The sequence below is a fragment of the Denticeps clupeoides genome, chromosome 14 (assembly GCF_900700375.1).
Source record: "Denticeps clupeoides chromosome 14, fDenClu1.1, whole genome shotgun sequence".
Taxonomy (NCBI): domain Eukaryota; kingdom Metazoa; phylum Chordata; class Actinopteri; order Clupeiformes; family Denticipitidae; genus Denticeps; species Denticeps clupeoides.
In genome coordinates, this window is record NC_041720.1 from 19,963,900 (window position 1) to 19,977,638 (window position 13,739).

At 40.1% G+C, this 13,739-nt stretch overlaps 1 protein-coding gene across 9 annotated transcripts in view; it reads left to right on the forward strand.

Annotated features, from left to right (window-relative positions):
* Positions 1 to 13,739, forward strand: part of LOC114803377 (low density lipoprotein receptor adapter protein 1) — a 40,634-nt gene that overhangs the window by 5,821 nt on the left and 21,074 nt on the right. For all 9 annotated transcript variants that reach the window (XR_003751906.1, XR_003751905.1, XR_003751907.1 and 6 more), the window contains exon 2: positions 11,046 to 11,188. Coding sequence is in view for 5 of the 9 variants with exons in the window: in XM_029002904.1 (XP_028858737.1) it covers positions 11,046 to 11,188 (143 nt within the window). In the remaining 4 variants the exon portion in view is untranslated. The remainder of the gene's footprint in view (positions 1 to 11,045; positions 11,189 to 13,739) is intronic.

Here is a 13,739-nt window from a genome sequence, read left to right on the forward strand (position 1 = left end):
AAAAAAAGATGTATGGCGCAGTGTATGGTTGTCTGCAGAACTGACATGGCAAACGTTTTACACAGGATCGCCTTCCTGATACAAACCTTCCCTTTTACCCACACTTGGGACCGGCAGCAAGAAATACCCTGTCAAGTGTGTCCCCAGGGGCTGGGTTACAAAAAATCTATATTACATAGCTTAAATAATGTAATAATGGAAATAATGACTGAGGACTGAAACTGATACTGGATTTCAATCAGGCTGAATGTTTGAAGTGCACATCCTACATCCCGCTCTGTGGGCCTGCTGTTACTCATGGCCATCAGCCAGCTGTAATTAGCCATGATTAGTGAGAATTAGTGTCACATTATGCAAGTGAGTCAACTTTCATTCCCAAACGTCCTGGACACAGTGTAGCAGATTCATACAGCAGAGCTCACCCATGAGCAGCAGCACTCCCAGTTCCTGTAGTGTACTAAGTCAGATAGAAAACTAATTACCAAATAGAATACTAAACTATACTATCTAAAACTAAAACTTAAATACTGTGCAGACTATAAAAGAAAATTGTAAACATTTCTGTACTCTGTGATTTACCCACTAGGTTTTTTTTTCTTCTCTAATGTTTAACCTGTGCCATTGATTGATTAGAACACTTGTGTGTATGTGACCAACAGCACCTAGTTCGCCCAAGTCTGTCTTGGCATTACTTTTTATTATTAATAATCAGTTCATTTTTCAGCACTCTGACAAAACATGTCATCAATTTTATTTATGTCCAAATGATCTATAATTTATAATGGGTACCTGCTTCAAAATTAAGTGTTGAAGAACTTGAATAAAAAATAAATAGTTTAAACTGAATGGCATTCTGGATCTGCTGTTACAAACTGGCTGGAGCTTAGTTAGATTTTCTCTTTATTTTAAGATTTTTTTCTCTAAAATTGAAAAAAGGGACCTGTAACAGCCTCTAGCCAAGGAATCTTTTTAATCAGACCTGGGGTATATATTCGTCACTGCGAGGGATGAGAGGGATAATGAGAATATTCATACATTTAACAATACTCAAACTAACTAGAGAAAAATGCATACCAGTTAATGAACCACATTAACACAGTACCACAAACTAGTACTTGTTTTTAAATGTACATATAATTTACATATAATAAGTAATGCATTCCCAAATGTGAAGGTTTACCTTAATATCTTAAGACCATATCTTAATATCTCTCTTGGACAAATCATTACCAACCCTGCACTATCAATTGCAGGCTCGCTCTACCAAGGTTTATTCCTCTCTTTTTCTCTCTCCTAGTTTTTTGAAAAAGGGTCAAGTGTGTGTGTGTGTGTGTGTGTGTGTGTGTGTGTGTGGGGGGGGGGGGGGGGGGGTGAACTGTATGGCCTGTGAAAAGCCCATTTAAGCATACTGTATTGTCACGCTGGTTAGACATAGCAAAGCAGTAGATCTAGAACAATGGCTGGACATGGCAAGGGATATGCATGCACAATGTCACACAACAGGGGAAACATCACCAAACAATGACCTGATGATGAAAAGAAAGAACAGTGCAGATTTATACAATCATACACAGGTAAACACGATCAGGAAGCATAACCAACATGAAACTCCGGTCCGAACTCAGGATCCGGAGTAGCCCGTGCCGGACTGGATCATGACATGTATAGTATATTGGGCTATATAAGAAATAAATGGGTTTTTTTTTCTTGTAATTGTGGTAAGTCAGAATTGCAATGGTGAATCCTTAGAATCCTTCAGTCCATCATATATTAATTTCATCATATATATCAGCAATTGGCTAAAATCATTTAAGTCGACTTTTTTCCCTCATTAATGTACACACAGCATCCCAAATTGACAGAAAAACACAGAATTGTTGACATTTTTGCAGAATTATTAAGAAAGAAAAACTGAAATATCACATGGTTCTATGTATTCAGACCCTTTGCTCAGGTTTTATTAGAAGCACCCTTTTCATCTAATACAGCAACAGGTCTTTTTTGCAAAGTTTTTCACAACTGGATTTAGGGATACTCTGCCATTCCTCCTTGCAGATCCTCTCCAGTTCTAGCAGTTTGGATGCTAAACGTTGGTGGACAGCCATTTTTAGGTTTCTCCAGAGATGCTTAATTGAAGAACAGTCATGGGATTGTTGTGAAATTACTCCATCATTATTTTAGCTGTGTGCTTAGTGTCACTATCTTACTGAAAGGTAAACCTTGGGCCCAGTTTGAGGTCCTAAGCACTCTGGAAAAGATTTTCATACAGGATATACTTGGCCACATTCATCTTTCCCTGGATTGCAACCATGCCTCACTTTTGGGACTGTATTTGACAGGTGATGAGCAGTGCCTGGTTTTCTCCACACATACCGCTTAGAATTGAGGCCAAAAAGTTCTGTCTTGGTCTCATCAGACCAGAGAATCTTATTTCTCACCATCTTGAAGTCCTTCAGTTGTTATTTAGCAAACTCCATGTGGGCTTTCATATGTCTCGCATTGAGGAGAGGCTTCCGTTGGGCCACTGCCATAAAGCCCAGACTGGTGGAGGCCTGCAGTGATGATTGACTTTATACAACTTTATCCCATCTCTCGACTGCATCCCTTCAGCCACAGTAATCAAAGAGTCTGAATACTTAGGACTATGTGAAATTTCTGTTTTTCTTTGTTAATAAATCTGTAAAATGTCATCAATTCTGTGTTTTCTGTCAATATTGGGCGCTGTGCGTACATTAATGAGGAAACAAATGAACTTAAATGATTTTAGCAAATGGCAGCAATATTACAAATGTGTTACTGTATATCATCGTGATATGCAAACATGCAAAAGTTAGGTGGGGTCACATGATGGTGCAGCAGCGGTTAGAAACTTGGCCTCACATTTCCAAGGTTGTGAGTTTCAAACCTGACTCTGACTTTGTGAACATTTGCATGCTCTCCCTGTGTTTGGATACTCCAGATTTTGCAGTTTCCTCCCAACGTCCAACGTAGCATTCAGCAACTTGACTCACCTTAATAGTAAGTAATTTTTCACAGGAGATAATTGTCTAAGAATCATCTTTAGAACCCTTGAACCCTCGAATGGGGGGTGCCTCATGGTTACTTTTTTGATATTATCTTGACCAGTGCCGGATTTTGATATTTGCCACATGGGCAGTGAGAGTAAGCTCCTTCTTTGCGAGGAGTGCTTGCTGCTTGCCACAAAGGGAGGAGGTTAGGGGTGTGGCAGGGGAAACTCTGGAATAACCAGCTCACAAAATAGAGTGATTGTCATTTGTGAAACACTACACGGTGTGCCTGCTTGCTGCTGGGCTGAAGTCTCACACACAACCTGTTGAAGGGGAGGGGGGCAGGTGCATCCAAATAAAGCGCATTTCATTCATACTATTGTCAGTCCAATCTCATTATGTTACATTTAATTTATTCAAGGTTGTGCAAAATCACAGAAAAAAAATAATCTGCACACTAAAGTGTTTTATTAGTTTACATTGTTGTGATTCTCGGGTTGGAGGATGAGTGTTGATACTGGAGTGCAAATAAAATATGGAAATTGATAATAATAGGTCAAAGTCCCATATCTGTTTATATGGTTAAATTCATTATGGTTCTGAAAACAGTTTCTACAATAATATATGTTAATGTACAATTCTTAATATGGGGGAGTTCGCCCAGGGCACCAAACAGGCTAGGACCACCTGTGATTATGACCAAAGGCATTCCACCGTTCTTAAAACTACTTGGACTACGTATTTCTCATGATTTGTCCACCCAGAGAATTTCCCACCCCTCCCCTAAAAAAGAAAGTGCATCGACCGTCATGGCTTGAAAACATGTAAAGCATTGCAGTTGCTTGGTGATTGGATGTAAAAATGAGCACAAAAAAATCATTGTAGGGGACCTTTAATGTATGTTAATAAAAAGAACAAGCCCACACAAATTTACCTGCTTAGCACCATCCTAAGAAGTTATAAAGAAACATCACTTTCCTATGATGCCACCTTCTCAAATACACACATATTTGTGCTTGTAATAATCAGCTTAAAAAACTGACATGCCATTCCGTCAACCCTCTCGCCCCACCCCACATACTCATGATAGTAATAAAACAGCATAAATAGTTCCTTTCTGGCTGGCTGACCCCCCATAATGTAGTAAAACAGTGTTCTGAGGGATTTGTTGTAATGGTCACCCTCTATTAAATTCAATTTTTTTCCATTAACAACCCACCTTCCCTAAATTCTTTCTCTTACCCTTTTGCATTTTTTTGTTGTAAATGGCAGCACTGGAAATATTTTTTCTTCTTAATGAGAATCCATTTTCATTGCTACTGTTGCTATACTGTATGTGCATGACTGAGAACTGAACCCCCAAAAGACTCTGAGTGGAGCAGTAATTTCATCCCTCACCCCCCCACCCTTGTCTCTCTTCCCCATTATAGGCCATTCATGTCCTATTTTCTGTCAAGGTGGTGCCCTAGTTTCTTCCCAAGGCTTATGATTACGAAGCTTGAGAAACAAAAAAGTACAGAAATGAAAGCATCTCTGCTTCCTGTTTTCCTGTATTTTGTGCACTGTACCCCAGTATTTATTCCTCTGTGTTAATTATTTGCTAATTTAAAATTTGTTGCACTTTGACATTTGAGTGCAAATGAGCGCATTACAGACACTGCTATGTTCCTTGCTGTGTCTCCAGGCGCCGACAGACCCAGTTCTGCTGTGCAACCCAAGTAAAATGCATCCCTTTAAGGACATTTAGTGGATATCAGTGGATTAATTACTTGGGCAGTTAGCAACTGACCACAACTGTACAAGATAGCACTTAGAAAATTGGACCATGCCTTCTCCCTTGGATTAAGCTTGTTATAGTTACACTGACTTGAATTTTATTTCAGAAAAAGTGAGTCTGTTTCCCCTTTGCTCTCATTGGCATTCAAGGAAATTAATGTTTAAAACTAAATTATTTTGTACTCTGACAGCCCTAAACAATAGCATTAGCACTCACTTTCTTAGACTGCTTTCTCTGTCAAGTGCGTACAAACTAAATCAGAAATGGAATTACACATACAGACTCGGTAACATTGCATATTCAAGGTTCAGCATCCTGCTGCTGTTTAAAATGTGTTTAAATCCAATTAGAGCTGCTGTGTTCTGTCACCTTCCCTCCGTGTCTCTAGCACGACCGAGATGTGTTCAATTATTTATGCAAGGCATCTGGCATGAACAAAATACAGTCCCTATTGAGTTTATGAGACATTATGGGCTGTTTTTAGCGTTTCACTAATACACCAGTTAGTTTTTTGTGCTGTCAACAGCTCAATTGTTAAGTAAGAGTATATCAGGGTGTGTTTTTTTTGTTTGTTTGGTAGGGATGAATAATTCACACCCTGATTTCTGCCAGCAGCTGGTGCTCACTGCGTGGGACAGATGGCCTGGCACAGAACAGGACACAGGGTGGTGGACAAGGTCTTCCTTTCTGTTCAGAGCTGATCGCAAAAGAAAATTCCTGTAGGCTAGTGAAAAAAAAAATGTGTCCCAACCATGTTTCTATTTCAATTGTGTATTGGCAAGAAAATGGCAGTTTGGGGCTGTAGTAGAAGACATCACTCATATAGTGTGTGTCATGGGGCTGTGGTGTGACTCGAAAGAGCAAATGTCGGAGAAGATGTGGAACCAAATCACGAGATGACATGAAGTGGTGGGTGAGTCTCCACCATTTACTCTGCGAGTGCGTTCAGCACACACTGCAACCCCCACGGAGGTTGATGCTGGCAGGGTTAAGGAAGGCAGGAGAAAGGATCAGGCTAATTGGAGATGAGATGAAGAGAGTTTACCCCTGTCGGCCCCGGACTGAAGGACGGGCACCACCGGATGAGGACTGGGTCCAGGTTGAAGCGGCTCGGGACCAATGACCTTTCTTCGGGGCCATAGGTTGTCCAGATGACGAGATATTGGTCAACCGTATATGCGAGACCCCCATTGATGATACAGACAGAAGGAGGCTCAGTTGCAGGTTCTTGATGTGCAAACAAGGGTTGGTACCTGCAGCACTCTTCAAAAGGACTGCTGCCGGTTGAGGACGAGACCTGCAGATTGTTGGCGAGTTCCACCCACAGCAGGAAGCATGGCCACGTCCGCTGGTGGCTGGAAATAAAGCACCACAGGAAACATCCCAGCTGCTGGTTGGCTCTCTCTTCCTGGCCGATGGACTTGGGGTGATTGCCAGGGGATGAGACGCCAGAACACCTTCCAGACAGCTGAGACGAACTGGGGACCCCAGTCAGACACAATGCCTTGAGGGAACCCATTCAGATGCACCACATGTTGGAGAAGCAGGTTGGCAGTGGTGATGGATGAAGGAAGTCCAGGGAGGGCCACTAGGTGGACGGCCTTGGAGAACCGGTCCACTGTGGTCAAGATGGTGGTTATGGTGGTACATATTTGTGCAACAGTGGCCTGGTACCCTAACTAGGACAGCTTAACTAAGGTGAATTTAACACTGTCTGTGCTTAACAGGTGTGAAAAAGTGGGCTTAATAATTGACACTGTGTCTGGGACTTTAACAGAAGGCCAGAGAAAACAGATGTGTTTTCAGTTTCGATTTAAACACTGAGACTGTGTCCCGAACACCGACAACTGCGGAGCTCTACATGACTAGGATCTTCTCCCAACTGTGACCTTCTGTACTTTTGGTACCAGTAGTGACCCCGCACCCGTTGATTGCAATTAACTAAGAGGTCACTCAGGTGAGGTGGAGTGAGACAATTTAGAGCTTTATAGGTCAAAAGTAGGAATTTTGTAGTCATACCTAAATTTGATGGGTAGCCAGTGCAGTGATTGTAAGACTTAGATTTAGTTAGAGCTCTGGCTGCAGCATTCTGTACTAGCTGGAGTTTACTCATGCACCTACTAGAGCATATAGACAGTAATGCGTTGCAGTAATCTAACCTTCATTTGATAAAGGCATGCACACAACTTTTCTGTATCGTGCATTGAGATGATGTTTCTTATCTTTGCAATATTTCTAAGGTGGAAGAATGCTATCCTAGTGATATTATCTTCATGCGAAGCGAATGACTTTTTACTTCTGTACTTGGTGAGATAGAAAGGAGTTATGGAGTTATCCAGAGTTATTATGTAGTCAGACTTATGTCTGGCTGCTTTAGACCCAAGTACAAAAGCTTCTGTCCTATCAGGGTTTAACAGAAAAAAGTTGTGGAGCATCCACTGTCTAATGTCCTTCAGACAATTCTCTATTTTGTTCAGCTGCTGCCTCTCGTCTGGTATTGATGATAAATACAACTGTGTTATCAGCATAACAATGAAAGCTAATACCGTGTTTGCAAATGACGTGACTTAAAGGTAAATTGTATAAGAAAAATAGCAACGGACCCAGGACAGAGCCGTGTGGAACACCAAAATCTACTGAATCACCATTGATGTCCACAAACTGATAGCGATCAGTCAGATTTGATCTGAACCCTACGAGGGCTATTACTTAATACCAACAATATTATCTGTCAAGGAGAATAGCATGATCAGTAGTGTCAAACGCTGCACACAGTTCAAACAGGACAAGCAGCGAGATGCGGCCGTGACCAGAGACCAAAAGCATGTCATTAACCACTTCAACCAGCGCTGTCTCATTTACAGCATTCTCAATGCTATGATGAGGTCTAAATCCCGATTGATATACTTCATGAATGTTGTTACTGTCTAGGTACGCGCTCAACTCCTGGGCTATGACTTTTTTTTTTTTTTTTTTTCAATATTTACATTTACATTTACGGCATTTGGCAGACGCCCTTATCCAGAGCGACTTACAACGTGCTTTCAAGTTACCATCGATGAAGAGATCAATTCCGGTTCACTAGGACCCCAACTATGAATACATCTTTTTTATTCACTCTGTTGTAGATTCTGTACACAAAGTTCGACAACAAGAAAATTACAATTTAATCTAAATATTCTTTAAAGAGGAAGGTCTTGAGCTGTCGTTTGAAGGTGCTCAGTGACTGAGCTGTTCTGACCTCGAGGGGAAGTTCATTCCACCCCCGAGGGGCCAAGACGGAGAAGAGTCTAGATGAGCGTCTTCCTTTTACCTTCAGAGATGGAGGGACCAGGCGAGCAGTACTGGAGGCTCGGAGTAAACGAGGTGCAGTGCGAGGTGTAATAAGGGCTGTGAGGTAGGATGGTGCTACTCCATGTTTGGCTTTGTAGGCCAGCATCAGTATTTTGAACCTGATGCGTGCAGCTACTGGGAGCCAGTGGAGGGAACGTAACAGAGGGGTGGTGTGGGAGAATTTGGGAAGGTTGAAGATTAGTCGTGCTGTTGCATTTTGTAATAGTTGTAGAGGTCGGATGGTACATAGTGGTAGACCAGCTAGAAGGGAGATATAAACAGAATATAAACAGAAGGCAATTTGAAAGCTGACTGCGATCAAGATCAGGCTTTTTAATCAGGGGTCTAATACCATGGGTCTAATCAGGGACTGATACCATGGATGAACTTGGTATGTGGCTGGTGCTATGTGACAAGTTAATAATTTTAAGAATAGGATTTATAACATGCTACTTGTGAAACTTGTAGGAAGCTGATCCAATGTGCAATTACATTAATTTGACAACAAGAATATTTTAATTAATTCATGCTCTTTAAGAAGGTTGAAGTGTTCTAATCCGTGGTATGCTATTTGAGCTGTTTGTTATGTTTTTAATATTATCTCCATTCGTAACTATTTTAGTATTAAAGAAATTCATAAAATCGTTGCTACTATGATGATATTGAGTGGTAGTATCCATTTCTGTTTTATTCCTGGTTAGCTTGGCTATAGTGTTAAACAGGAATCTGGGATTATTTTTGTTCTTGTCTATTAACGAGGAGAGATACGTTGATCAAGCTGCACTAAGAGCCTTCCTATAGTTAAGGAGGCTCCCCTTCCATGCTATTCGGAAAACGTTCAATTTACTTCGATGCCATTTACGTTCTAATTTCCGGGCGGTCTTCTTAAGCAAGTGCATGTGATCATTATACCAAGGAATTAAATTTTTATCTCTTACTATCTTTTGAGAGGAGCAAGATTATCTAATGTAGTATGCAGTGTTAATTGTAGACATTTGGTCGCTTGCTCGAGTTCAGTGGGGTCTGATGGTGAGTTGATCAGCATTCAATCTGGTAGGGTTTTAATAAACCTCTGCGCTGTACTTGATGTAACTGTTTCCCTCTATAATGAGGGGAGTTGAGTTTATTGTGTCTAAAACATATTCTAAAAGCGATAAGGAAATATTCTGATTATTCAGATTACGGAAGAGTGACTGTCTTCTATATTTAAACCGAAGGTCAGTACAAGATCGAGCGTGTGACCACCTACATGATTAGGTCCTATTATATTTTGTTTAACTCTAACTGAATCTAGTATAGACAGGAATGCTGTTCTTAGTGAGTCTTCTAATTTATCACAGTGTATGTTAAAGTATGTTAAGGCTTTATTCACAGATACAACCAAGTTAGAAACAAAGTCTGTAAATTCACTAAGAAACTTTTATAGACCCAGGGGGTCTATAAAAAATAATCAATGGAATGAACTTATGATTTTTATGTTGCGATTTACATGGGTTGTGTTGGTATAGAGAATCTCAAAAGAGTTAAATCCATGTCCGGGTTTATATGCTATTTACACTGGAAGAGGATGTGGCATCGCAGTAATTTATAATGATAACCTTATCATTATAAATAACTGCGATGCCACATCCTCTTCCAGTTAAGCGAGGTTGGTGTACATAGCTGCATCCAGGAGGGATAGACTCGTTTAATGCTTCAAATGCATTTTGTTTTAACCACGTTTTAGTCAAGCACAGTACATCAAACCCCTGATCTGTAATAATTTAATTAACAAGGAGTGCTTTAGGTGTGAGAGATTTAATAATCCTATTTTTATATCGGAGGTGCTGGTGGTATGTTCAGCAAAAATTATTGTAACAGGTAATAAATTGCTGAAACAGACTCCCCATCCAGCCTGGGGAACAGACACAGTGTCAGCATATTTATGAGTTTTATTATTAATCTTAATGTTTCTTGTAATCTTAATGTTTCTTGTCTTTACCTCTCGTGAGGTAAAGACACAATGTCAATAGTGGACACGCTGGGTTGTGTCTCTACGCAAATGGCAGACGCTCAGTTTAGCCAGTCTGTCTGCCGCCTGGTTTCGGCCCTTGCAAGTCAGATTGTTTTTTTATTGTAAGACTATGAGCCAGATTTTTAGATAACTAAGTGGCGCCCACCCAGTTGGAGTGGATGCCATCTCGCCCAAAAAGACCAGGCTTCCCCTGAAATGTATGCCAGTTATTAATAAAGCCCACCACCAGTGATTTATATCAAGGAGTCTGCTACAGGTCTCATCGCTATGCCGAAAATAGGCTCAGTCATTCTGTCATGGGGCTGTGGTGTGACATGATGAAAGAGTGAATGTCAGAGGAGAAGTGGAACCAAATCGAGAGATGACAATCAGGATGCTGATTAAATAGAAAACGCGTCACCTGGTTCCTCGTTCATGCTGCCACGCAACCGAAGTCACATGACAGTGTAGTTTACAGAATTTATATTAGAGGCAAATTGGCTTACATGGTTACAAATGTGTTATGTTAACCAAGATATTAGTTAATACATAAATCACTGATATTTGTTTGTATTTATGTGTATTGTTTAATTCCTGTTTGGGTCTGTCCTATTGTCCTATGACATTGATATGACAGACATTCATTACAGCCAGAGATACCTATATAAAGACTGGAGTCAAGGACCTTCAGCACCAATTCTCATATATATATATAGCACAAATTGTTTGTCTGTGCCTGGTCCTGTTTTTTAAGACATGCAAAGAGTGTAAATCAGGCAGGACCAGATGAAAATATTTCAACATCTGTAGACTGTGTTTCTAATGTTAAGATGCCTGTTGACAGGATGAAAATAAGGATAATTCCAACTGAAATTAATTATACCTTCAGATTATTGAGGCACTGATCCGTATTTTATTTTATTATTTTAATCAGAACTTCCAGAAAACTGGACCGATACCAGCGAGACGTTGCTGGAAGGAGTGGTGTTTAATGTGAAGTACCTTGGCTTGACCTTAGTTGGTCAGCCTAAAGGGGAGGATATGGCAGCTGCTGCGATCAGAAGGATTGTCTCCATGGTGAGTAATAAATGTGAACAAATAAAAGTAAACATCGTTTTAATGATTATGATTTTAGCTATATGTGAGGGAACAGAGGCTTGTAAATGGTTAATAAAATCATTAATATTTATTTGTAAGAACTGTGGTTTGATCAAATAAAGTATTACCCTTTCAATCCTGTAAATCAAATAAATATATAAACTGTTCTCTTCAAAACCAGTTCTCCTCAGAATGAAGAGTGCCTGTACTCCCCCCCAAAAACAAGAGCAACTACCATTGTCACCCAACACTGGTAATACTGTGGGTAATACAAAGAAGCATCACAAAGACCATGCCACTTCTATATCAATTAATCAAATGGGTAAATGCTAATATTTGGGAATACTCTCCTTATGCTATATAACACCAGGAAATTATCCCTGAATAAAATAATTTGCTTTAATTTGGTAATTAAACAGAGCAGTGATTTTGTGAAATGTTTGTTAGCACCTGTATCTTGATTCTTTCGGTCTTCTAGAATCCTTGCTGTGTTTGCATAGTGACATTCTTCTACATATGACTGATGGAAAGGCCCAGGGAATTACCCCAGAAAACCTATTTTCTAAATCTAAATGTTGACAGGTATACAGAAATCGTCATTCCAAAAGGACATTTCAGTCTGAGAAAGTAATTTAAAAGTGGTTAATGGAAAAGATGTCTTGACTCTTGAGACCACAGACCTCAATTAGGAGCCAACCTGACTGTGGGATTGGGATTCAATTGATTGTAAAAGTCAGTTGTTCTCCCGGAAATGTCTTTATTGGATTATGTGGTTCATATGTTGAATTCCAATCTCAGGTCTTAATTCTGCAGAAAATGCTTGGAGTCTCTCATAGGGAGAGAACACAAAAACCTGCTGCAAATCCATATCTGGTGTGACAGACACACACAATGTCTGCAACCCAGTAGCAGTAAAAATGCAATCTCTGTGTTCCTTTGTTAACCACAGTGCATCCCAGACAAAAGAAAACAACAGTTTCTTCTCTTTTGTCCATGAGAAGTCCTCTCCTCTCTTCATCCTTTCCTTCTCATTTTCGAGTGTTGCCCTCTTTTCTCCACTCACACACTGCGTAGACACAATAACACTCATCACGCAGAAGGTTTTATGCATTTTGTAAATAATACCCTTGTGTATAATATAAGTCTATTTCTCTATAGCAGTAATCATCCTCTAAACATAAACAGTCTATATCTATACAATCTATACAACCATAAATTGTCCCCAATTCTCTGCCACAACATAAACACCCCTCGACATTAAGTAGAATTGATTATTTAGCTTACAGTTACTGTAACTGTGTTTGCCCCGTCTCTAATTTCTCACTTTTTTCCCCCACCAACAAGTAAACACCAAATCTGTTTAAGTAAAGAATTTTCAAAAATGTATATATATTCTGTGACAAAGTCACACCCATGCCTAATTACTGCAACATCTGTTCTCAGTCAAGAACTTAAATAAGACTTGCCCAAGACAAGAAATTCACTAACAAATGAGAGATCTATCAGTCTGGAAAAGGTTATAAAGTAATTTCTAAAGCTTTGGAAACAATGGTGAACCTTCCAATCAACATTACCCCAAGAGCGCAGTGATGACTCATCTAAGAGGTCACAAAAGACCCCACAACAACATCCAAAGAACTTCAGGCCTCACTTGACTCAGTTACGTTTAGTGAATCCACCATATAACGAGACATGTCCTGCACAGAAGAATGCCAAGACAAAGACCATTGCTGAGCAAGAAGAACATTTAAGGCTCATCTCAATTTTGATAGTCCAACTTTTATCAGTTTTCTATGTGTGTCCCATCTGGTGTAAATGTAACATTTCAGAAAGTGAACATCATACCAACAGTAAAAGATGGTGATTGTAGTGTGATGAACTGGGGCTGTTTTGCTGCTTCAGGACTTGGAAGACTTGTTGTTATTAATAGAATCATGATTTCTGCCTTCTTCCAAAAATCCAAAAGGAGAATGTCCGGCCTTCTGTTTGTGACCTCAAGCTGAAATGAAATTGGGTTCTATAGTAGGACAGTGATCCACACAACAGCACCTCTCATTGGCTGAGGAAAAACAGAAAAAAGACTTTGGAGTGGCCTAGACAAAGTCCTGACCTGAATCCTAATGAGATGCTACGGCATGACCTTAAATAGGAGGTTCATTTACACCGCGTCAGGGTAATGGACTTCCTTTCAGAAGGATAATGTGTCCAATCACAAAGCAAATACTTTTGGGGAATTATTTAATGATCAAAGCAACCAGTTCAGACGTGGGCTCCAAATTCTACAGATCTCTATTTGATATGTGGGATGTACTGGAAAGAATCAGCTGCTAATGTCCTCATGGCCTCAGAATACACAGGACACCTTTAGAGGTCTATCGGGTGGTAGTAGCCTAGTGGGTAACACACTCGCCTATGAACCAGAAGACCCGGGTTCGAATCCCACTTACTACCATTGTGTCCCTGAGCAAGACACTTAACCCTAAATTGCTCCAGGGAGACTGTCCCTGTAATACTGATTGTAAGTCGCTCT